Source organism: Anopheles stephensi, chromosome 3 (genome assembly GCF_013141755.1).
Source record: "Anopheles stephensi strain Indian chromosome 3, UCI_ANSTEP_V1.0, whole genome shotgun sequence".
In the NCBI taxonomy this organism is placed as follows: Eukaryota; Metazoa; Arthropoda; class Insecta; order Diptera; family Culicidae; genus Anopheles; species Anopheles stephensi.
The window spans coordinates 32573200-32599997 of NC_050203.1; the positions used below are offsets into that span (position 1 = coordinate 32573200).

At 44.8% G+C, this 26798-nt stretch overlaps 1 protein-coding gene across 3 annotated transcripts in view; it reads left to right on the plus strand.

Moving 5' to 3' along the window:
- The window catches only part of LOC118509543, a 209845-nt gene that overhangs the window by 168242 nt on the left and 14805 nt on the right, over nt 1-26798 (plus strand). For all 3 annotated transcript variants that reach the window (XM_036050291.1, XM_036050288.1, XM_036050290.1), the window contains exon 11: nt 18043-18094. In XM_036050291.1, coding sequence (XP_035906184.1) covers nt 18043-18094 — 52 coding nt within the window. The remainder of the gene's footprint in view (nt 1-18042; nt 18095-26798) is intronic.

The window sequence follows — 26798 nt, forward strand, 5'->3', positions numbered from 1 at the left end:
CGTAGGAGGGGGGTTGATTGCTACTGAGTTCTTCTCCTCCGTCAAGTCCCCGAAGCTGTCATTTTGGCAAGTTCGCATTCCGAATCCAGTCTCGTCTGGCTGGTGATGAAGGCCCACGGAAAACCCTCCTAAGTAAGTCACTTTAGCGTCACGCTGCCGCTTCAGCCAAACGACTTTGTCGACACTTTTGGGAGGGAGGTTTGCCGCATGGAGGTTCGCGAATAAAAGGGGGGTTTGTAAAGTTCGGCAGAGCGCCTCAAACTTCAAATTTAATCACACAGTACCTGCAACGAGTAATTAGATCAACGTCGGCACCAGTTCACTGATTTCTACCAACTTCGAAAGGCATCTCCAACTCTCGTCGGAGGTTTCCCTTTTGGTTGCGTTTTTTTCTGGATGAAAGATGTCCCAGTTTTGTGTACCGCCATGATGGAACGGAGTTGTCTTTTTTTGGGGGGGTTTTCATACCAATGAACAAAACTCTTTTTTCTCTGCCTGCTCCAAGCAAGTCCATCATTAAAGACAATGGATGTTAAGATGAAGCATCCAGCGCGAGGAGATGTTGCTGCAACCTTCGTACAAAAAAAGTGATAAAATTCCAATTGTAGTGTGTTTTTTTGTGTCATAAATATTAATGAAACTTTAAGTTGTCGTTTCTACCTGGCGCAAACCCGTGCTTACTTCAAGGTTGCGTGCAGTAACATTGACGTGTCACAGGTCATTGCTGCTTCATTTCGTCCATAATGTTCAGGCTTCCCTGCCCGTAAATGAGCAACGAATGAGTTGAAAACACTGTCTCATTCTAGGAAGAACCCAGTTCCAGCGTCACTTGCTGACCCATCCCACCACTCCATTTCGTTCCGGTGTGATGGAATGCAGCAAGTCAGGAAGGAAATTTGCTTCAAACCGACATCACCCGGTGGTTGTCAGGAATATTTAACCTTAGCCCTTAATGTGTGTGTGGGTATACATCCGGTGCAATTCGATTTGAGGGACACAGAAACAGTTTTTTTTGTTGGGAGAAACCGCCACCCAATAAGGTCGTTGCTGCCGGAAAGTGTCCTATACCAATAAAGGCGGGTTTTCCCTCCAGAAACTGTGCCACCACAATGTGCGGATTTTCCCACGGCTAACGAACTGCGATGTTTAAACCATTTATGGATGCCGCCCTTTCCCAAACCTCTCTCTATATATATGTAGCACTAATTTTGGGAACTAATACATTTTACAGCTGTGTCCGATGTGTAATAATTTGGCTGCCGGTACACTGCTGCAAGTACGCTTGGTTCAAACATGACAGCAACCAAGTGACCGTTTTCTCATCATTACCCGAGCGCGTGCATGTTTTTCTTCGGTTCGGCTGTAATCTTGCCCCTTGCCGCCATTAATCGGCGGTGCTTCTGTTTTTCGGACCAACTGCACCGGTTCCCGTATCACTTGTCTCGGCGAACCTCATCGCTACTCATAATTTATCGTTCTAATTAGAGCTATCGCTCACCTTTTTCCCGGGCTCTTGCTCTTGCCAGCTTACCTGAGCGATTGTTGTTAAGAGTAAACCCTTAGCAATTCTTGGAACATCCCAAGGCGGATAAGATTTAGGATATGGGCAGGCAGCCAGGCATCCCCGGGCATTGTAGTGATCTTGTCAGTTTTGCTGCTTTGAACCCATTGTGCTGCCCTCATCTTTTTACTGCTTCTGGAGCAGCAGCAGCAGTAGTGTCATCAGGCTGCTGTTATTGCAGAGAACCCGACAGAAACCTGGATGCGATGTCGCAAGGCACTTCTCATACCGGGTGTGTGTGTGTGTGTTTTAAACGTCTTAAGTTACAATTTTTGCCAAAAGATTTGAATCTACCCGACGGCATCCGTGTTTGCCAACGACCTCCACCCGAAGAGGAACCTCTCTACACATTGTGCGTGTTTCGGTCTCGTTACCGATGCTTTCGAGTATCAATTTTCTTCCAAGTTCTGCAAGAACTTCTTCTTCAACGGATGCGTAAACTTCAAACTCATTCCCAGTGCATCATCCTCTCTTCTCTTGTGGACGCCCCACAACCGGGCACGAAATCGGTGCCCGTGTCTCAAGTGTGCTCATCGCGAAATGAGCAGCCCATCATCATCTGTTTCTATTATGCTCGTTTTGTTCTGTTTCGCTGAGACGTTTCTGCACCGTAACTGTAGATGATGAGGAGATGATCCAAAGTCTGCCTGTACCCGGTGTCAGTGATCATTTTGCCGCAAGGGGAAGCTGGGGTTTTTTTTTCTCTCTCTCTTCGATTTGGATGTATTATACATTCTAAAGGCCGGCAATGTTTCATCTCCGAAACACCCAGACCGTGTCTCAGTTTTGGCACTGTTTCCTGGTAGGCTCTTCATTTCTTCGCAAGGGTCTAATTATAAAGCGCTTGCCAAATTTGTGATGGTCAAATTTCGGCTTCCCTTCGTCGTCAATTGCTGCAACGAGCGAGCAGGGATCTCTTGGGATGCTGAAACCAACCTGAACCAAAGTGATACTTGAATGGTCTCTTCTCTTGGTTGTAGTCCGGCTTTTGATGTCGAGAGCTCGCAAACTTTCCGCAAAACTAGGCCACACCGACCTGCCTCCACGTCTTCCAGTCTAACGATCTCTAACTTCTTGACAGCATAAGAAAATAATTATCAGCACTTTCTAGAATAGCTTCCCGAATGTAAAGGAAAAAAAGTGTCGGGTTATTGTTTCTAGGTCTCCCTGGCGTAGCAAGCAAACCCGAGTACACGCTTCATTTGGTGCTCCTCCTCCACGTTGAGGTCGAGCTGGTGCGAACTCATAATCGTAAAATGAATAATTTAGAGCAAACCAAGCAAGGTACGTTTCTGCAGGAGTGTTCTGAAACTTCGGATGGAGGTGGGAGGGCCACCTCCTCGCCCCATCAATGACTTCCTGTTTTGCTTCTCGCTTTCCTTACTTCAGTTTTAGTTCTTCTTTCTGGACAGTTTCTAACTATGTTGCAACGAGTGAGTTCTTTTTTTTTGTTTCTTTCATTCTATCTTCTCGCTTCAATTACGATTTCTGATTCGTTCTGGTGTCTGAGAAAGTTGCCGTACCCCGATGGCTGGTCTGACACAGCAGTGTATGACAGAGCATTGTGTTGACCTTTGAAGGCGCAAAGGCAAAACAAAAAGCGGAAGAACCCGGACAACGTTTTCTCAAACCACCCTTACACGCTTATCCGGATGCTGAGCAAAGCTAATGTTGCTGCTGCCCGGAGTTCAGCCCGAAAGGTCGTGTAGTGTCGGTTGGAAGACACACACGCGGTTACCTACATCACAAGCAAAAGCAAGAACCACACTCAAACGCTTGAACGTATCTAATCAACCAACCCGGGAATGGGAAAAACAGCAGCTCCAAGACTTGTCCTCCCAGTCGGCAAAAGGATCGGAAGAAGGATGGAATGGGCTGTGAAAAGATTGGCTGTAGAAAAAAATTGTTGCTTATTTTTCTGCTTCTCCACATCCCGTTTTGCCCCGTCCGGGGCCATCTCCGGAATGGGTTGTGAATAATTTATTTAAACATCAGCAAGAACCACTCCAGGACGGGCAGGTCTGTAGACAGCCATGAGTTTTGCTTTACGAATCGTATCCTTTTCATAACGCACACTCTTTGCCTAGCGTTGTCTACACATGTGGATATTAGTATTGATTCTAGGAGCCCGAAGGATCGACTCTTCCGACTCTTCCTGGTGAACGTCGACACACTTGACAACAGGTCCTCCTTACCCATGTGGTCGGAAGTCGCCTCTGTCTGTTTAACTTCAATCCTCGGACGTGTGCCGTATCGGGCAAGGAAGTTTATTTATTTCTTTAAACAACAATCTCTATCCTGTGAGAACTGTGGTCCTGGAACCTCTTGAAGTCTCGACATTGTGGGTTGCTCCATTTACAACCGGAATATAAGCAAAAACTTTGTAGGAAACTATTTTTATCACACTTTACAATTAATTTTTGAAAACCCACACACACACACACGTGCTTGAGTTTTCCGCATGGCTTAACAAAAATCTGGGTTTTCCCTCCGGTGTTGGGGTAGCGTTTTCTCGATCGCTGACGTACGCTGACGAACATATTTGTTCTATTTGGGATACGCGACGAGGAACGAGGAATAGCGTGCGGATGTTTTTGGTGGGTAAAGACCGGCAAAGACTTTACATCCGGTCGGTAGGATTCTTTCCAGCAAAAGGGTTATAGAAAAAAAACAGGGTCAAAGCACAACCACATCGTTTTACTAATGGCCGTTGGAAACGTTCGCTTTCCTTCCAACCATCATCTGCTGGTGTATTGAATATTGCTATCGACGTTTAACCGTGTTGTTGCCTCAAGTAAATGGAAGCAATTTTAATAAACACGACCATTTGCGGCCGTCTGGTGTTGCACGCTTGCCGGATAATTAGTGGCACCGTCCTCGTGGGACGAACGAATTCGACTAGAGTTTCAGCTAGCTGCTTATCCAAACATTGACGGGTGTATGGAGATCGCTCCGAGAGCTAAGAGCAAACGATCACATGTGTTATATAAAATCATTTTTCCTATGAGGAAGATATACGCTTTCCGGGTTTGGTGAAGACTTCTAACTGCCCGATGGGAGGACCGAGCCGAGGATTGTTGCTCTGGTGGACACCGGATGCTGACGGTCGGCTTCTTCATGCGTCAACGGAAGTGTATGTCCCACGTAGATCTCTCTCTCTCTCTCTGTGGAGATCAGAATTTCCATTGTGGTTACAAAAAGGCAAAAATGGGAAAACAGCACGGCAGTTTCCGACACACAAAACCCACAAAACCACCCCTCACAAGGGTGCTTTTGCGTCTCCTTGCTGTGGCGTCAACCAATCTCGGCAGTGTAATAATGTCAAGCACGGGCAGAGAGAGAGAATGGGGAATAATTTTGAAACATGCAAAACCAAACACACCGCGTTCGTTGACAGCCAATTTGGGTTTGAATAAATTGACTTTCAATTGAATTTATTTGTGGTGTCTGTCTTCTTGGTACACTTGTTTCGGCTCTCTGGTAAAACACCTGCCGGCGAGTGATTCGAAAGGGCCCGATTTATGGGTCCACAAGCACAAGAGCCCATTGATGGGACTGGGAAGCCGTCGGGAAGCTGCCAAACGTACCTTTTGACAGCTCGGTTCCAGCCGTTCTTGTTGGGTTGTATTATGTTTGAATGGGAGAGAAGTACCTTTTTGCGGTCTGTCGATCGCTGCTCGGCGGATGGTTTACCTTGGTTTGAGTTGGTTGTGTAATCACCTGTTTCGCGACCCGATTCCCCACGACATCAGCACAATGATGGACCTAGTTTTCCACTTCTGCTTCTCCGGCTTCTCGGCCGGTGGTGGGACATGCGGTGGCGAAACCGTAAAACTTGCGCGAAGTGCAATTCATTCGATACGATACGCCGCCAGATCGCTTCTCGGCGGGTCGCGTGGAAGAGAACTTTGCGAAGTGGTCCCGTTGGAAGTTTTTTTTCGGGCGGTGCGCGGACAGACCTACCTTTTGACAGTGAAAGTGTGTGCTGTAATACGATTCCACGTGACTGAGGGTGACGATGTAAGTGGTCCTGCTGTTGGTCAGCGTTTGATGCATCCGTATTTCCCACCGGTGGCTGCATAATTCACGGGATGGATGGATGGGCAGAATTCGTAAAAGTTACGCACGGTGAAGTTACCTCTGGTTGAGCTGTACAGGAAACCGTACAATAAACCGTACGCGTTTGCATCACGCCAAGCCTCATGATCTAATCGTGTACCGCACAAACATCGCTTAACATCATGATTGATTGCGTGTAATTGAGCCACCACGAGCGAGGCATCGTAATGTTCGTTTTAAATCAAATTATCCGGACGACTTTACTTGCCAGTACTAGTAACTTATTACGATCACATGTTTGAAGGTGACGTAGACAATTGTTGGAAACTTTTCTTGATCTCATACTAAGCTTCTGCCGCCAGCAGTAATCGTATTCTGAAAGAGCTATTAAAACATTCCTTATACTTAATCGGTTTCTCTTTTTTTCCCTCGCCGCAGCGTGTATTTTGAAGCTTCATCAATAAAACTGATTAATAAAAAAACTACTCTCACAAACTCAGAAGCGAGCGCACTCGCGATCGAGTGAACCCCCACCGGCAATAATAGTTTTCCACCCAGTTCGGTGTTCTCGGCCCGGGTTCAAACGGATGCCGCATCATCGCGATCGTGAACTCCCGGAATGACTCGATACGTTGGGGGGGATATCAAGATCACTGTAAACAACCGTCCACATTACCGACCGCGGTAGGAGTCCGTGGTCAGCTCATGTGGCTTTAATTATCGATTTCATGCAGTAAATGATGTGTGCTCGTCTGATGAAGCAAATCTCGATCCTGAGATCGATTCCCTTCCCGTTGGAATTACCAGTGCTCAGTATAATTCTTAAACGCGTTTACAATCTCCTTGACTGTGTTGTGTCCCTGCAAGACGGCTAACCCTTTAACTTTTATACAACGTACGTCTGCGACAGCTCCACTATACCTGAAGTGGAATGACAGTTGCTCAAAGTTTGCTACATAAACGCCGCCCGGCACTTGACTATTGCAACGTTTACAAGCTATTGTTATGTTCGCTACAAGCCGCACAAATCCCGCCAATCCGTCCGACTAGTTACCGTTTCGATGTTTGCCGCAAGCGTTACAATGCGTCGTAGCGGTGTAACCACGACGACCAGACTTCCTCGACTCGCCTAGTTACGCCGGAATCAATCGCGAACGGATGGAACACTCCAGGGCACTTGAAAGATTGGCCGGTCAGTCATGGTCGGCGGTGGACTTTGACTACCGATTCTCCTGTAGCTTGAGGTTGCTCTATCCGCCCAGGTGCCTGGTTTAAAGCAGGTCAAGGTTTTGAGGAAGAATAATCGACAACCTTCATTAATGGTTGCCTTGTGTGGCGAAAAATGTCAGTTAGAGTGCTGCTTTCGGCATTTGTTTTCTTTTTCTCTTTGCTATAAGTTATCAGGTCTTTACTGATGTGAAGTAATTAAAAGTGAATAGCTGATGATAGCAGCCACTTCACAGACCTGTAGCGCTTGATAATCTGATCTTGTATGGCAACTTACAATTTGTTAAGGACTTAAGACTAAGTGTTTAGCATGGGTAGTTGAACTTGAACCAGTTTAGGACTAAAGATAATCATTTCAATCTTTGTATAATCGTTAGAAGTTGATCATCTGTTGACAGAAATAATTTTTTAACGCTACAGCTTATTCGTATTAATTTCCTTTGCTTTGGAATTGCAGAGTTTAAGGGGCAGAGCAAGCGTGACAGTTTGTCTTCTTCTTCTTTCTTCTACTCTTATCTTCGGTCATATATCTGCCATTTCTGGCTCACTAGACTTATCGTTACCGCATAGTACAGTCCTCACTATGGAGGAACAGCCGAGATGAGACTTGAACCCCGGTCCTGACGTGTGAAGATCAGCACCGCTGTTACATCTACCACCGGGCCGCGTGACAATTTGTCATATTTACTAATCAAGCGCTATGTACAGGAGATCTTAAACTGCTGGAAGATTTCCTTAAATCGTCCATCAAGTCTGTCCTAAAAGATCACATTGTTGACAGGATCGAGACTTGACGAACTAAGTCTTCAGATGCCTTAGATGCTCCAGATTCTAATGACTTGACCAGAGACTGGCAAATCCATTTCTTTACAGAATATGGGGGTCAATTTGCAGCTCCCATCGCTTTTTAGTTTTTTAGGCTTTTCTGTATAAATTCATATAAAAATGAGTGTCTTGAGCGCAAATTACACGCTACCATAATTTACGCAGAGAGTCCATGTCTCAGAGTTAAGGTGATATACCAGTTTCACATCCATTAGCTGATTGTACCCTTGTGGACCACAGCTCTTGATAACCAGGCTGGAGAATCTTTAAATCATTTATACACATGCCATCACTATATACCAGGATCTTGGTTGACTGATTATCTCAAAGTTCTCCAAGCCTTGTCCTTTGACAGCTGACAGTCATTTAATTTTCAATGATAGATCTGACCTGTTTTATGATCCGTAGTTCCTTCCTAATCAATGCCCTTGTTGTATATTTCAGTAAAATCCATCTTATAACAAAATAGTCATGCTCAAAATCCGGAAGTAGCTTCAAAATTTGACCAGCAATTTCAGCGATTTTCTAAGTAGCGGATCAGATACCGCTCAAGTCGCGCTGGAAAACATTGTAGTGGAATTGGAATCGATTTCCATGCCACAGAGAGCCATGGATCAATGGTTTTGTTTCGTCTTTTTTCTAAGGATGATTCGAACATACGACTTCATTTTTTTGTCTGATGTTTGCACTACTCAAACCATCAGTTCCTCACCACCGTATCGATATACCTACCTGCATCGGCCCGGCGCCAGGTTCCAAGCTTCAACCAAGCAAGCAAACGCACAAGGTCGCGGAAAGTCCAAAACCAAAGAGACCGCCAAAAAGTCAATAGCCCCGAGGTAAAGTTTCCCCCACCACCTCACCAATACAAGGGGAGGATAAAAATGTCCGCCTCGATATAGAAACATAAACATAAGACAACTGAGTCCAAGCGGCGGACGCTCCATGTGGACGGGCAGGTCAACCTCTATCGTCACAGACATAAACAAACACCGCACACACACTGCACATGGTTGCGTGACAATGTTGTGTCGTCTGCTCGTAAGGTTTTGTGAACTGCTCGCTCTAGACATTCCGGACGGCTGGTTGGTCGGTATCCGGCATCCGAAGAAAAACCCCGACTGCAGAAGGTTACAAAAGGCGAAGAGGAAGAAAGCGATCAAACGAAACGAATGCGAAGCAATGCAGAGCAGCCCTGTACTTTGGGACGATGCACCATAAGGCGCATAGCTTAGGCGCGTGTGTGTGTGTAAAGCATTATTACAACAGTGCCGAAAACTCCGACAAAAAATAATCCACCGAAGCAACGAAAAAACCACCGCATAAACTCTTGCACGCTTTCTTTCGCGCTTATGCAACGCGCGCTAGAAGACGATGACACGGTATCGGGCTGTGACTGTAGCATAGAAAGGCGAGCATAATGTAAAGTAGCTGACCGTGCGAGGGCCCACCGTCAGCTTGTTTGATCCATTTGTTTGTTTCTTCTGCGTACCTACAATGTTGCTTCCTTCTTATATCACTTACCTCAGCGTAAGAAACTTGTCCTGCTGTTTGTGCAATGAAAAACCTAAAGCCCCATTTTTCCGACCTATCCAAACCAGACTGTACACGGTGGGGCAAAGTTTTGAACCTTCCTGTTTTTGTCGGAGTGTATGATCGGATTGACCCGTCATACGGAGCTTTGTACACTTTAACCTTCCCCAATTTCCACCGAAAGAGTCACCCAGTGGAACTCAGGATGGAAAGCTGGTCCCCGCTAGTGGAAGGTTTTTCCTTTACACCATCAGTGTTTTCGCGTTACGTACCGTGTACCACCTCTCTGCAGTGGTACGCAGCGCAGTTGGAACTAATTTTATGCGTTAAGGTTTGCAACGGTCTTTCTTCACCTTCGGAGTATTTCTCGTCTTCCTACGTCTCATTTACTTAATGTTTTTTTCTTTTATACGGACCGTTGAAACAAAGCAATGCAGTAAAAACCGTTTTTAGTGTTTTTTTTTTTCCTCACTGCGAAAAGGTTTGTACAACGTTTAATGACCGGTTGCCAAATTAAGCAAATTGTTCGTAGCAAAGCACCGGAAAAATGATTTGATTAAATGTTACAATTTTTTGTGTGGCTAATGGTTTTGTATGTTTTCCCGCCTTTTTCTTAATCATGTAAAAGTGAGAGTTTTGTTTGATCTTCTTGCTAAGTTTTCATATTTTTTATAGTTTATGTTTTTCTTTTAAAATTTCCTATATTTGAGGGTTTTCTTTACGTTAATTTGTTTTAGTGCTGCTAGCTCTTTGTACTAACTGATTGGTAAAACTGTCAGGTAATAACTGTTTTTATGAGCAAAATCTCAAAATTATGTTTTTTTTTCTTGGCCTAATGGTCATGCCTACCATTTCTGGCTTTTTTATTGACTTTTTCCCCCGGTTCTGCCTTGTGAAGAACGGCGCCGCTGTCGCATCAACTACCGGGCCGCTTTGCTTTAGAAACGTTAAAAAAGATTTTAAAAGAATTATAAGTTTACCCATTTTATATCGCAAAAGTTATTTAGCTCTATGAAGGATTTTATTACATTTTTAACACACTTTTTCTTCCAAAAAAAAATCAAAATGTTAAAGCAGTTATCATGCGCTTTGGGATCCGTTTAACTTTTTAGGGGTTTTCGTGGATAATTGTCATTTTTTATCCTGATAGAACGACCTGGCCTTGTTGCTACGAATGTTTGACATAAGCTGGTTAAAACTTTCAGATACTCAAGCGGAAATTATCTTCCTTTTTGCCATGCCTGCCATTTCAGGCTTACTGGAATAATCAATAGCACGTATTTGGATAGTCGGTCCTCATTACGGAGGAACGATCTAGATGAGACTAGAACCCCAGTCTCAATCCTGGTCTCGATCCAGGGCTCGATCCATAGAATGGAAGCTTTGAATCTCTGAAGGAAGTTCAAAATTCAAATTTCAAATGAATAGTGAAATATAGCAATCGAGTTGTAGTACTGTGCATATAATGGAATGTTGCAAACAGTAAGGAGAAAGTTGCAAAGCAACCGTGGAATTTTGTAATTAGATTAAAATTGCAATATAAACTAGGCAATTAGTAGTTAAAACAAAATTTCCAATTCAAACCACTTCATATGGGAATGACTCACTGAACACTGAAGACTATCCGTATTTGATATCATTAAGTCTGACCTAGGTTCATCAAGACATGACCTAGGATTGAAAAGGACGGGATTATCTTCAAGATATTTTTACTTTGATGTTTAAGCTTATAAGTAAAAGAAAAAAAACAACGAATAACTGGTGACATCGACTAGCATTGTGAATGATAGGACGTGATCTTGCAAACAAACAGTTCAACGACATTTTTAAATTTTACATTTTGATAGCGTTGGATTAAAAACTCGGCAGAAAATCCACAGCTGACAGCAAAATTCCATAGTCACAAGTCTCCCTTAATTGTATGCAATAATTAACTTCTTCTTCTTCTTCTTTGGCACTACAACCTCGAGAGGTCTCGGCCTGCCATTTCTGGCTTTCTGTGACTTAATTTTACCCGTAGAAAAGTAGTCAGCCTTAATAATTCACTATATCATCGCAATATTCCACCCATCGCTTGTAAAATTCCTCTGAGTAATTCAAAAGTTCTGTTATATGGATCGACACCCTGTATTGTTTCTCGTTATAGATGATATAGATTAGTCATCCATACCACAGAGTAAACATCTTCAAGCGATTTATTTTATGCAAAACACATTCATTTTTCCGTTTTTTGCGAATTTTTGCTATCAAACTCTGCACACTCTTTCCCCCATAAAGCTTGATTGATGAACGCTCAGTTCAGTCGCCTAAAATCGTCCTAACACTGGCGACACTCTTGATCAATCGCCATCCCAGTGGAAAACTCGATGTAAGCTAACTGTTGCGTGAAAACCCGGTACCTTTGCACCATCGTTTACCATCTTCCTAATAGCACTCCCATACCTTCCCAGTTCTTATTTTTATTTTACTTCGGCAAACCTATGCAAAAATGGTGCCATGCGATGGTCCAAAAAAGTAAAAAATTGATCGACACGCCATGTGGCGCCTTTGCATCACCATCACCACCACCACTGCCAGACACCTCCGAGACGGGAGAGAACAGCAACCACAAGACACATTTGATCCAATTTTCGGGTTTCGCTTTCGCTTCATGCATCGTTTACATTGACTTTGGGTGTTTCGGTCGGCAAGTACACATGGCATCATGGCGTGGGAGATGAGTTTTTCAAAGTAAAAAGCAATACTGTACACGAACGTACTAGCAATCGCATCTGTTGTTTCGACTGTACCGAACCTCTGAACTGTTGAACGATGTTCTGTGTGGTACCGTTTGAATATGGAAGATACAATTGAATGTGTTCGATTAATCAAAACCTGGCGCAAGCCCGGCTACATCATCTGTTCCGGGTTTATACGTTTGCTCCCGCTGACCAGAACAACCGGGAGCGGGAAGCTTGTATTTTAATGCTTATCTACCAGGCCATCACGGGTTCTCGGCTCCCATCTGGTCTGGCAACGACTGTCCCAGATCCAGAACAGTTGGTCGAAACGGTCGTGCAATTCTGAACGTGTATCGTCGGTATCTATGCTGCCTGTTTCTCCACTCTATCTATGCAGACAGCACAACAGGAGCAGGCCCGTAAGGTTTTGTGCCCTGTTACACAGGGTCGGGGCCTTACCAAAAAAAAAAGATGATCTTTGCCAGATAACCTGTAGAAAGTGGTCAGAACAGTAGGAGCAGCAGCAGCTAGACCGGTTATGAATCCAGTCTCTTGGTCTTATCTCCGCCATTATACCGGGGCTTCCGAGTGAGAGGCGAGCATGCTTCTTCGCTAATGGATTTCGGATGCACACTGTTGATGCAGCAAATGTGCGATATTAATAAAAGAGCCAGATTTGTGTACCAAAATATCTGCTTTTTAGGAAAAAAAATTACGTCCGATTGAATCTATTTTTACACAGACTTTCGTCAGGACACGAGTCCTCTCAGCTCCATCGGTACGTCATTCCACGGTACACTGCCTACTACAGTCTGAACCAAACATTTTGTTGCCAAACCCATTGCCCCCTTACTCAATGACCTTTATAAAATGGTCTAAATTGATTATCTTCCCCCAAAAACCTTCGCAATCAATCGGTCGTTCAATGATGATCGTGCCTCGATCGTTGTACAATTTGCGCCGTATTTTGTCGGACTTCATGTGCATTTGCAAGGGGGTTTATTAGTTTGCTATTTTTGAATCGGACACGTGTGTGCGTGCTCTAGAACAACCACGCAACCGTGCCGAGCGATTTGTGTTTTCTGCCGCTGCTACCACCCAATACTGTTCCATCCTTTCGCTAACGGAAAACCAGATCCCGTTCGTTGGGCGTGTGTTGCGTCCGTGTGGCTAGTGTTGAAGGTGGAAAAGTAAATACAAATCAAAGCCCCGGGCGTGCGTGTGTGTGTGTTTATTTGTAGAACCGTTCGAACGCGCATCAAATCTTGTGAATGAAGAAGGAGACGCTCGGACGTCTTTGGTGCGAATTATTTCTTGCCCACAACCATCATCATCTACCCACACCGGTGGACTAACACTTTCTTTGCTCGTGAAGCTGGCGTTGTGTTTGATGGAATCGTAAGCAAAATTGTAGGTGAAAATATCATAGGCGGGGTTTTGTTTTTGTAGCTTCGGGAGATGCGAAATGGCAAGCAAAATGTCAGAATGATGGTAGATGAAAGATGGAATAGAATCGTACTGCTGCACGATGTTGTTTGCTCTTTCGGCTAGTAAGACCTTTAAAACTTGTTGCTTTTATTCGGGATATTGGAACCTGAATCATTTATTAAATAATTTTCCAAAAACCAACTTTAAGTTGGAGCGTTCTTACTACTTTCCACACCTTGATCTTTCCTTTTTGGTTCTACATATGGGATCAAAACCCCTCTTTCTTGATATGTTTCGCTAATACGTCGGTTATGTATGGCTTACCAGTCTTGGAATAATCAGCAACATCAATGAAGTTTAAGCTTGATAGAGAGCCATCTTTTTCCAATTATAGAATTTACCTGACCATTGGTCAATTATTTAAATTTGAATTGTTTTTAAATATATTTTGTAAGCTGTAATGTATTATGAAAATCCGTAAGATTTTAAATTAAATACGTGGACCACTTCCTTATGTTATACTACTGTGTCCGAAAAGTAAGGTGACATTGGATGCCAAAGTTCGCGCGCCAAAAGTAGCCCCTTGTTTTTATTTTTCGTTCGTCAATAAGTATGTTTTTGACAGATCTGCCACGTTTCAAGTCACTACACCAACCCGGATAGGAGTGACAAATTGTTTTCGGAGCTGTGCCAAGTGTTTTCGTCCATATTGACCATATCCAAGTTTGTGGAGCAGCGCGCTTGCATCAAATTTTGTTTGCGCTATTAAATAAACGCTGCGGAAACATTGCGGATGTTACGAAAAGCATTCGGGGAAGACTCTTTGTCAAATAAAAATGTATAAAAAGTGTACAGTGATTTTAAAAATGGCCGTGAGAAGGTCGAAGACGAGGACCGTCCGGGGAGACCATCCACCTAGACCGACGACGCCCATGTCGTCCAAATTAAGGATTTGGTTGTCAACAATCGTCGGTTGACGATACGAGACCTTTCAGAAAGTGTTGGGATTTCAAAAGCATCGGTCAACACCATCCTAACAGATGTTTTGGGGTTGAAGCGGGTGAAACCTCGCCTGGTACCGAAATGCCTGAAATCATTTTGAGGGAGTTTTTCGCAAAAACTGGCACCAATATTGTTCCGCAACCACCGTATTCGCCAGATTTGGCACCAGCGAACTTCTGAATGTTCAACAAGCTAAAACTGCCACTTCGGGGACATCGTTTTGATTCTATCGAGGAGATAGACCCGCAGCGACGGCGGAACTAAAGGACATCCCAGCATCCGGGTTTTCTACCTGCTTCGAGGAGTGGGAGCAGAGGTGGAAGAGGTGCATTGCATCGGAAGGGGATTACTTCGAAGGTGACGACCTTCATTTGACCTAATACAAACACCATTTAAGAGAAAAACGCAAAGTCACTTTATTTTTCGGACACAGTAGTATGTTTGAGATTCAAACGCCTTCAGTTGCGCCGGTCTTCACCGGGGTTCAAATCTCATCCAGACCGCCTTCCTGTACAGAAAGCCAGAAAAGGCAGGCCGAGACCTCTCGAGTTTGAAGTACCAAGGAAGAAAAAGAAAATCAATTCACAGAAAGCCAAAAATGGCTGGTTGTAACCAATTTTTAAAGATTGTAGCGCCAAGGAAGAAGAAGAAGAAAAGTTCTAGCGATTCGTTTACCCAGAACTGTCCCGACTTGGGATATGGATACAACAATACCGATCGTGTTTAGAATCTTGTTAAAGTTTGAACAGAGCTCTCAGCCCTTGGGCCCAAAGTTTAGAACGATAGTCCCATCAGGCCCACGGTTGTTCGTTCTTAGCTTCTTTAGCTTCTTAGTGATTTTTATGGTGTCGAGTGACAGGGATATATCCTCCATTAAATGTTCTAACTTATTTCCCAGAGGAGAAAAGATGTTATAGCCGAACAGATTATAGCTCTGGTGATCTAAATTTTCCAGATAATCCTCGAATTGGCTATCTAGATAATTGCACCCGCTGCCCAGGTGTTAGAGGCGACAGAGTCTTCAGGGGTTCAAATCCCATCCGGACCGTCCCCTCGTAGTGAGGACTGGCTATCTAACTGCGTATTATCATTAAATCTAGTAAGCCAGAAATGGCAGGCAATACCTTAAGAGCTCGTTAGACCAAGAAGAGAGAGAAAGAGTGAAAATCTTCATTAGTACAAATTAGTGCGAAGCTTCATTCGCAGTTCCTTGAGTGTTTGGGCCATAGTTGCCCTAGGTCAGCTCGTAAGGACACAACATTTGGTTTACGTATTTTGTACAAGACATGATACAAATTACGATTTACAGACGGGAGGATCACTAGTCCAACCTTCTGAGCCCTTCTATACTATACGATACTCCTATGGGATTGTGATCAGCACGACCTACAACTCACTGTTCAGTATTACTATTAGAGTCTTTGTCACAATTTAAATCTGGAGTAAATTCCAACCTGCATCGTTTACCATTCCCGATGTACACTTTATAACAATGCTTAATGATATCACTGCGAATGTTTTATGACAAAACTGCTCAATTGAGTTGATGAAATTGCTAGACACATGTTTCACTTTCATTCCGTTTCCTTCCACGCCATTACTTCTTTCGCTTTCAATTCGACACCATCTTTTTTAGCACTGAATAAACACGTACACACGTACAGCATGGATGCACCACGTAATGGGAACGACTCTTCTCCCCAACCCTAATGAAGTGACGGCCATAAAAATGCATACAGCTTCCTGTTTCACAGTTGCCGTCAGATGCTGAGCGAATCGCGGAAGTTCACCGCTCAATCAAACCATTCCATCGCGCAAAACGGTGCCCTACGTGCGGGTTTTAGTTTATTTTAAATTACTCTTCTATTAATAAACCCGGCTAGTGTGCGTCCGTCTTTCCGACAGCCCCAGCCCAGGACAGGAGGGACATCGGCGTTTTGCTGTCCCGCGGCTCTGCTCATGGAGTCTTGCTGAAATTAACCTCACTCACCAGAGAGCACCGTTGCACCGTTCGCAAACCTTTATTTATTGTGTGTTTTGTGTACTCTTTTACCCTTCCACGGAGCACACGGAACGGTGCTGCGGCACACGGATTTGTGATATTTTAAAATATGTGTTACGCCTGTGACCGCAAGATGGAAGGCACGCGCGCGCTCGAATTGGACGTGGGAATATTTGTTTCATTGTGGCGGTTTTAAAACGATCAGCCGTGACTCATTACTAGCTTGACCCACCAGAAAATGCCGGCTGCTGTGTCAGGTGTCATCCGGGTTGACAAACGGTTTCCTCTTCACGCACTTTATTTTACACACGCTGACGTTGGTCACCAAGGGTTAAGCTGGGAGTTAGGAAAAAAAAAAACATTTCATAATCATCAGCCATGTTACGAAAGGGGCCGATTCTTATCGGGGCAAAGTAAGCAAGAACTGTGTGATGAACTTTATGACGGGGGCGGTCAGTTCAAAACGTACCTGTTGTGTGGTCTTGGGTGAACAAATTCTACTTAATTTCTGACAAGCTCTTCGGCGTAATCGACAATCCGGCGCCCACCAACATCACCTCCAATGTCGGTGGGTTTTTGATCATTGACATTTTTCCGGGATTCGGATGTCCAGCGCCTATCCTTACCGCTGAGTTTCATGTTACCGGTCCCAGGACCATTTGATCCGAAAAAAAACCCGAAACCCTCATTTTCTCTCTTCTTCCAAATGCCGAGACCACCCCAGGAGTTTGACGCATCTCTATGGTTAAATTATGATTAGAGCTTCTCCATTCCTCCCATCAATGGTGTAATTGCTCATGGCATGGCCCTGTTAAGCACTAGTTCCGCTTCTATTTGCCCGTTTGCGGTGTACCCCGGTGAGGGTTTTTGGTAATGGATTTATGCCGCTATAAAAAGCCACCCAACCCGTGTGCAGCGCGTCGGTATCTTTAATGTCCTCCAGTAGGATTCCTTTGTTTATAGCCCGCCTTCCTGGACATGACGGGTCACGGAAATCCTTCCACGTACAGGACGCACGTAGGTGTATACATAGGTCACCTTACAGGTTGTGGGCATGCGTAATAAAAGGAAACAAACATCGGGACTGGGGCGATTTAGCTTAAATAGCTCAGGTAAATGCCTTAGATGGTCGTCCTCTTTACGATCAGGGATCAACCAGTCTTTCCTTTTCGAAGGAGAGTTAATTTATGAAGTGAGATATCGACACCATTCCTTCCCCGCAGTTGGTGGACATTCGGTGGACTTAAAATGTCTGTTTTCATTGTACTGCACCGGGGTCACCATTCCTGTCACCGATCCATTCAAGAAAGAAAATCACCGCCTCCATCGGACGATAGAAGGGTGGTCGATGGCTGGCTTGTTACCCTTACCGAGAAGGTCACTTTACCTCCTGCTGGGTGCTTGCCCAACAAGAAATAGGCTGTCATCCTACGTACACCACGGACCTACGGGCGTGCTATAAACAGCTCTACCGCACCAAACTTATCTCCGGCACAACCGGGTGTGTAATAGATGTGCAAAAATAAAAAAGCACCGAAGAAAACAACTCAATTACAGCGTTACATTTTCTTCGCCGAAACGTTAACTAATTAATCAAGAAACTCACCAGCTTTGCTTCACCCAAACCCCAAAGAATTGGCCGTACAATTAATGTCCCTTTTTGCTCATTCTCATTCTGCTTGCAGCAACCTAACGACGGATGACTTGGAGCTATCGGCTATTTTAACATCGAACGCGGTAAGTACGGACATTGGCGACTGACGCCGGAAGGCGATGATTACTGCCAACGCTAATGAGGCACCAGTATCCTTAGGCTGTGCGAATTTGCGTACAATTTTTGGGGAATTCAGGATAATTGATAAATATTCGAGAGGCGGTTTCCCCATTAAATGGTAGTCCTCGTGATACCCGTTAAATGTCAAATTTGCTTTACTACCGAAAGAAGGCTTTAAATCTTCTTTTAATGTTGAGACAAAAATTGTCAAGCGTCAGTCACGTGTTCCAAGCTCTTGGGATGCTTTGTTCTACGGTTCGATACTTACCGCATTACATCATTCGCTTCCTTCGAGTGTGTGTGTGCGCGCTTATCCTTGTTCCGAATTTTCCCGATTTTTCCCAACCAACCATAAGCATATAAGAGCCACTCCCCCCTAGTAAAGTGTGTTTTTGTCCATTCGATCGTATCCGCCCGCCGTGCGGGTACAATCACAAAGTGTTTGTGCTTCGTTAGTCAGCATCGAACACCACACAGCCACAGCCTTTGGTGCGAGCTTTGCGATCAAACACTACACTACACACTGCGTCATGATGTGCAACACACTTGCACTGGACTGGATGTTGTAATGCACAGTGATGCATTTTTTGTTGCAGTGTGCATCACACAGCGCTCATCATTCCAACACTTCCTGGCACTTGAGTGGAGCGCTCTCCGGAGCGCTGCTTAGTACAGGGGAAAGGAAATTCCAACCCAGTCAACAACCATTTTCCCTGCTGACGTGAAAGAGCGCAATTGTTTGTGAAGGTGGATTTCCGATCTGCGATGCGATGACGTTGGACAACGGTGGATAACGGATGGAGAGTGGTCCCTGGTGTGGGGGGACATTTTGCGCATTTGTTTTTCACTACTTGTTAGGAGCATGGAATTTTAAAGTTGAAGTGTTGTAGACATGAATCTTCAATTTTAAGGACTTTAAAAATCTGTTTAATCCTTCCATCGAAAGTATGGAATTTTGAAGAGTATTTTTAGACATTTGTCTCCATTTTGTGGGTCATTCAAAATTCAAGAGACACCAAAAGTCAATGCTCCAATGGTGGTCTATGGTCGCTATTTTATCCATACTCCAATCGAATATTTCTTCCGTCCTCAAAAGAATCGGAATTCTGAAGACCATTTTTAGACATTTATCTTCAATTTTTAATATTTCAAAAATTTATACTCAAATGTAATAATAAATTCTTCCATGTGGAATATGGAAGTTTGAAGAACTTTTTTGGAAATTTATCTTCAATTTTTAGAACCTCAAAAACAATCCTCAACTGCCTCGTTATGCTCGCTAGTTTGTTGTTTCAATCGACTGATTTCATCCTTCCAACGCCTAATGTTACGCGTTACGTTAACCCACCCACCAGGACACGAACCTTCGGATCCTTCGCCACATAAAGCAGATGGCTCACCGGTCCAACATACATACATACAATCCAGGTCCACCGAGCCTGGTCTCTCGCTCGCTCTCTCTCTCTCTCTCTCTTTCTTGCGCCTCAACCAAAGCATCCAGCTCGACAAAACAATAGCGCGCATCACATCTCATCACAGCTCACGCTTTGTTCTGTTCCTTCGGCTGCTGCCACCGACCACCGTACCGTCGATCCTTGGCAACTTTTCGGACAGCTTTTTTCGGAGCAGCCATCATCATCTCGCACACTCTGCGTCTGCTCGTTTTCCTCTGCGTTTCACCGTGTGATTTTATTTTTTGGTTCGCTTTCCATTTTTCCTCTCGCACTCCGTTCGGCGGGTGTGTGTGTGTTGGTTGTTATTGTAGGTGGTTGCTGGTGGCTGCCGGTCAGGAGCATGTGCAGGAGCCAGTCGGTCGTTGTTCTGAGACCTGGGCCTGAGTGTATTGAACTGTGCGCTGCCATGTCCTCTCCTCTCACGCGCAGCCCAGCTTAGAATCATTTTCCGCCCAGCTTTCCCCGACCGAAGGAGGAAGATGGCTGGATGGTGTTTCTCTCCGGCCACAGCTGGAGAAACCTCTCCCAATGCTCGCCATGTCTCTCTCTCGCTTTCGGTTGCATATTCACTTCAACTTCAGCAGCCTTGGCGGCTGGTGGCAGCAGCAGCAGCAGCATAGTTCAGGGTCCGGTGCGTTGTAGTGCTTTCGTTCGATCTCAGATCCGGTTCCGGAGTCCGGAGGTCCGGACGGTTGTAACGTTTCGCGAGGCTGTGTTGTCTCTACACATATCACCCAATCCCCCCCCACGCGATACAGTAACACGTGCCTTTTCGGTTGAAGCGTTGTCCACCGGCGGGTGAGATAATCGCGCGCGTCCCCCCAAACAAAAAGGGCGAGCGCTGGTGCAAGTGTGGAGAATATCAATAAACAAATCGTGTGATACGAAAATTTCTTCTATCCACATCCGGTGTGTGCGGTCGGGCTATTTATTATCGGTGGGAGAGCAATAAGCATAATTCACCCAACGGCACGACGTAACGTAGCGCGGTGGTGGCGTAAAGTGGTAAAAGTTGCGCTAATTCATGCAGACCGGAACTGCAGTTATTTAACCAGCTTTTCTTGCTGCTCGATAGCTGGGAGCAGATGTGTGTTTTGTTCTGTGGCTAAAGTTTACCAATTAAAAGCGAGATAATAGAGGTGATGCTCTAGAAGAGGTGATTTTATGAGCCGTGAAATAAGCATTATGCTGGTGTAAAAGAAACCTCCACAAAGAATCCCAAAGAATGTGTTAAACTGCATCATCTAACCAGCAACAGCTCTATACCCTCCAACCAAAACTTCGTGCGTCTCGTTTGAGGGCAAATCTTCGAAGGTGAGTTTAAGCACATTTTCGTCCATTTTCTCCCAGTGCAGTTTCTGCTTTGCCCGTACTCTCCGAGTCCGAACCATCGAGCCAAGCTGGTTACTTTCTATCTCCAGCCAGCCACCTTTTTCCACCAATAATCTGACCTCGCCCACCCACCGCTCGGGGTACATACGCGTTGCCTACCACCACCGATTGCCACCGATTGGGTTTGAAGATAAAACGAAATAACGATGGCCAAACAAAGCCAAACAGCCCTGACCGTGAGGCTCTTACGCCTGTTGCTGATGCCTTTTCCGAATCCAAGCTGCTGCGGGTAGATCCGTGTGTAGGTGTACCTCCTCGATGCTGCGTCTCGTTTTCTCTTTCATCCGATGGAGGTTTCCCCCCCCCCCCACACAAGTATGTCTACGGAAGCTCCCACTTTCCGTACCGGCAAAGGCAAATCGCTTTACCGTGATTCATAATCCGCGCGTGATTGGCATCCTCCCCATTCCCCGAGAGGGCGCGAGCGAGCGCATGCAGATCGGTGACCTCTGATGCTATGCTAGAGCTGGTTGGTGAAATTCTAACTGCACCACCAGATGGATCTTTTCAATCATCATTAGATCCGTGGTAGACGGATCAAACTGTGCAGTACGGACGCACCTTGAGAAGGTATTTGAACGATGTTCGTGAAGTGTAAGCAGGATGGGAAGCCAAAGCCTAAGCCACCGAACCATCTGGATCCAATCCGCTTTGATTCCTACGCGCTCGCTAGCTAGGCAGCAGCTGGAGCGATCCGAAAGGAACCGAACACTTGACAGCTGCCGTCTGTTGTCCCTGAATTTCTCAAAGCCTGCAAACTCTAGTGCCCTATAAAAACTAGACGACTCGCCCCGAACCGTAGGCACAGGAAACGAGGAAGATGCAAAAGGACTCAAACTCTTGTTCCACCTCGAGTTGCGAGAGTTTCAAGCACTCAGGTCTAGCAGGTAGTCGGTTGCGAGGAGATATTCGTCCGAACCGTGAAGGTTCGGATTACAGCAGCGGTTCGGTGTGTGGTTATCATCATCTGAGAAGGATCTTTTCTCGAACTCTGGCACATCTGCCACGTGGCACCTTGTACTTGCAGGGAACAACTTGTTGTGGAGACAAAACAAAACTCAACCAGTTAGAAGACATATGGCCAGACAAACGACAAACTTCTGAGCTCAGTTTTTGTTTCGCTCTGCAAAGCTTCTGTGTTGAATGTTCCGAAAATCCTTTGACCTCAACCGTAACATAACGAACGTACATTAAGCGGTTGTTCCGCTCGATAATGACCTTAGCCGAAGGAGAGCCGGCAGGGCGTAATGATTGTAAAGGCAAACCCAACACATTTGTACACCCACAGTTCAATTCGTACGATCCCCATCGTGGAAATGGAAATGAAAATTGTCATTATTACACAATCGAGGGGTTTGTTTTGCTGTTGTTTCTCTTGCTTTCGCCATTTTCCTTTTATTTCCAGAAAAAATAGAAAAGATATGGAAATCGTGCATCATTTGATCATCCGGTTATCATTTATTGCGTAAAAGCTGCGCTCGCCCTCTCACACCTATCCAGTCATTATCCAGTCTTGAAGACACTCAGCCCTTTCTTTCGCCGGTCGGTTTTCCCAATCGTGTTCTTTGTGTCTTGTCTGCTCATCGCACCCAAAACGATGACGACCGCTTGCGGTGATCGTTTTTACGCACATTAACCATCCGCCAAAGCGTGCCATTCGATGTTCACGGTGAGAAGAAACCGAAAGTCACACTGTAAGGCGTCGTCGAAGGTTGTGTCGTTTCTTGCGTGTACGTTGTTGTACGCAATTTCTGTTTCACGGTTGGCCAAAGCTGTCATCTCGCGATCCTTGCTTTTGCAGCAGGGAAGAGATGAGGTTTTCGTCTTCTAGCTCGATTACAAATGGCACAATTTCCGCACATTGTGTTTCTGAACGGCGAATGCATTAGCGTTGCGCATTTAATTGCTTAGCTCTCGCCCGTATCGATCGATTTTGTTTGGCAGTTTGGTTTGGATAGGAGGCGCCCCTATCCATTCATTAGGATATCCAATTACAAATCGTATGTTTTAGAAATTCATTAATCTGTAAGGGAGTGACCCAGTTTTCTGTGAGCTGGTAGTTAGCATTTGCATTCATTCATTGGTAGAATAAACACTCGCACTAACCGATGCTCACCGGTACGGAACGTAATCCCTGTTACGACGAATGGGTTCGATTTTTTTTTCCTTTTCATTATCCCAATCCAAACAATTTTCCACCATCAGCAATCCCACTGCCAGCCATCCCGTTCACTAGCGTTTGTATGTCTCTGTGTAAAGGTGTGTGTTAAAAATGGTTGCAATTGAATTTCCGCTAACGAACTACGATGCGAACGGAGGTGTTGTGGAAAATCCACCCCCTACCACCTGTGCAAAAGGAAGAACGTTGTAGCTGCTGCCACGGTGTCCCCGTGTGTATTTCTTGGTGGCTCGATGTCACCTGCGCACACGTTTTACGTTCGTGAGCAGAAAGGGTTTACGAGCTTTTGTTTTTATCCGCTACCTTCCTATCCGGTACGGTTGGATTATGGTTGTTCCGCCGATGGCCACTGCCTTCCGCATTTAATTGACTCTAATTTGATTTGTACGACATTTGGCGTTGGGCTTTTTGTTCCGCATTGCCGTGCCTATCTGGTGCTTGCAAGTTTTACGATCGATTTTCAATTAGCGCGTGTGGATTAGGGGGGGCCTTTTTATGGCCGTTAGTACAAGTTAATGTTATGGTAAAATAAATATGTATGCTTTTTTACTTTATTCAGTCGTTGACATGCATTACTTGGCTGAACAAACCTCTATGAGTTTGTCTATTTGTTAGATAATGAGTTTCCTTCGTTTTACAATAGATGGCGCCACTGCACTGCCAATTAGTAATCAGTGTTAATGCAATCAAATGGCAATCACGGATTTTTATACTGTATATTATGATCTTTGGAAACTCAACCAAACCGTTAGACGAGATTGAAACACAAATTAGATATTTTAAGAGATGGCCTTACAAAACACTCTGAAATCGAAGGCCTTTCCCCGCTATTTCCTTAAGACTGCTTCATCCCATTAGTGCGTATTTATCTTCAATTTTAAATATTTAACTCATCAACCTGGCCAATAAAAACTGATTAGCTGATTGAATCGTCTCCGAAGCTTTTATGAATGGCAGGACATAGTCTGGAAACTCGTGTGGACAGTTCTAAGGTCTGATACCTCGTAGTTGAGTCCAGTACAATAGAAACTATTCATTTGTATTCATTTGCCATCTTGTTTAATACGTTGCCAAAGAAGTGGCATAAAATTGAAGACAATGATGGCCAATTACATCGACAACTACTTCAATGTCTATACTGCGAAATTCATGAATATTACATTTATGGTTATGGAACCTTTATGGTGAGTTCCTATTTGGCTTGTTAAATGAACAGAAAATTATTATAACCATCCAAATATTCATGCACTACATCGGCGTAACCTCGTTGCATCGCATCTCTTGCAACAAAAATTTGAATTGTCCTATTGCTTCTCATCGATTGCTCCTCAAAATCACCGACGATCTTTCCCTCTTTTGACGGGCTCGTTTGACAGGCCCCACTCAAACTTCGCCCCAGACACACATTCACCTGTCGCTATTAGAGATTATTATTTACTTATTTACAACAAAAACCCGCCAACGAATAAACCATCCACCAGCTTTGCCATGATGCATCAATCAAAATCAGCCGACCGGCGGGCCTAACCGGCTCGCAGAAGGTGGCCTGATAATGGCTGACCTGCCGCCCAAACATTTACGACCAAAGCCCAAATCAGAGATCGTCAACCGTACGCTGATTGCAGAGCAGCAAACCATGTGCAATCAGCGTGATTAGCGTGAACGGGGTGATATACCTTAAGACACGCACCAAAAAAAACGGCGTAGATAGCCAATTCTACGTATTCTAGAGTGTATTACAGGTAGGACATGTAACATCTCCAATCACAACAACAAGAGCAGTGACTAATCGGGAGTGTAGTCTTCAGGATCGCTGACATAGGGAAACGTGTGCCTTCTGAGTAATAGAACCCGGAAGTAGTTGATTTATTTATTGTTGTCGTTTACCAACAAAGAATTTATCTCTTATTATGAAATGCGCCATATCAATCCACAGCAGATGCTTTGTCTATAAAATTGAACCTTCCATGTAACTACTACTGTATGATATATGAGCTGTAATACCGGACGATTTAGTCGTCGATACAATGGAAGCAGTAATTAATGCCCGCGGATGGTCGTGGTTATACCACACCGGACAAGGAATTAGCAGACAGATAACCTATCAGAAAGGATAATTGAAAGTGCGTTTTTTCCATCCACTTCTGCTTCTGCAACACCCCCCTGCCCGTTGCATCGGTTGTTAACACTGGACAGAATGCTGCCGTGATATTCGTTTCATCTCTCTATCTCTCTGTCTTATCGCACCCTTCCCCCCTCGGAGGGCATTCCGAGGCAAAGGGCCCGGCAGGGCTTAAAACTTGATAGCAAAGGCAAACAGCAGGTATACGTAGCGAACGGATGGTGATAAAAATCGATTCACGACTAAATCGGATCGGACTAAGCCGGTTAAGAATGTGCAGTAAAAATCTGTACCCCGAGTCCCCGATTTGTGAGTACTGAATTTTGTGACCAAGGTGGTATCTCCAGGTGTTTTGCGGTGTATTTGTACGCTGCACAGGGTAAGCAAATAGTAAATAGTAGTTGTAAACTCGCGCTCTCAAGTGAAGAGCATCGACCTGGGAGAAGGATGACAGTTCAGAGCATAGGCTGGACATCACTGCCAAGCAAAGTCTGTTACTCCTCTGTGTCTTGATGTTTGACCCTTTAAGTCCGGAGGTCTTGTGTTGTATCTCATCTCGATCAGACTCCTGTGACAATCTTGAATATCAATTCTATGGCAAGTCCTTGCATACATGGATAGAACGCCTATTTAGACCAGTCAGAAAAGCTAGACTTTACCGGTAAATATCCAGTGTTTGGAGAATGGAGTTAGAGCTCAAAATCGACAGTGCCAGCAAAGCATGATAAAGGTGTCTTCACATACCACGTCCATCTCCAATAATCAGTGTAGTTTTAAGACCACCGACAACAGACAGAAGCATCTCTCATAGCTCTCTCTCTCTAATCTCTACGACGTCGTCACCATTGTGCCTCCTGTTTCGATCCTGCAATACCCCGCTTGATAGACCATCCCCTATCTCCATCCCACAAACAGCCATTCTCCACGAACAGGCAACCGTATCTGATCGAACCATAAAGAGCCAACGGTAATGGGTAAAGCGTCTCGCATACTTTCAATCAAGCCATTTCGTATCGCGACCATCGTCGAGTGCGGTTCTACCAAGATATTGCGTGCGCACTCGTGGCGCCTTCGAAGCAAAAAACCCAGTTCGGTTTTTGGGGGGAAACACGATTGTTTCTCCGACAACAGTGTAAAGCTGCTGAAGAGTGAGTGTCAAGTAGTGTGTCTTGGTGTGCGATGTGAATTTTTCCGATTTGGAAGATACAAATATGCTCCCCAATTAGCATTGGAAGCAGACTGTTGACCACTCGAGACGCATTTAATTAGCGGTGCTGAAGAAGAAGACAGAGTTTTCGTTTTACTGTTCCGTTGGTTGCAAAATAAATTGAGGGCAAGTTCAGGCATCTCTCGGCACTGGGCAGTTCTATCATTGACCGTGCGTCTCGGCGTAGACAGTGTGTGATGTGAGATGAGATGTGGCATAATAGCATAGTGAAACAAGTGCTAGTTGTGTGTGTGTGCAAAATCCTCTCCAAAAAACCCCAAAAATCCTACACCTTTATCTAGTCTTTAAAGGG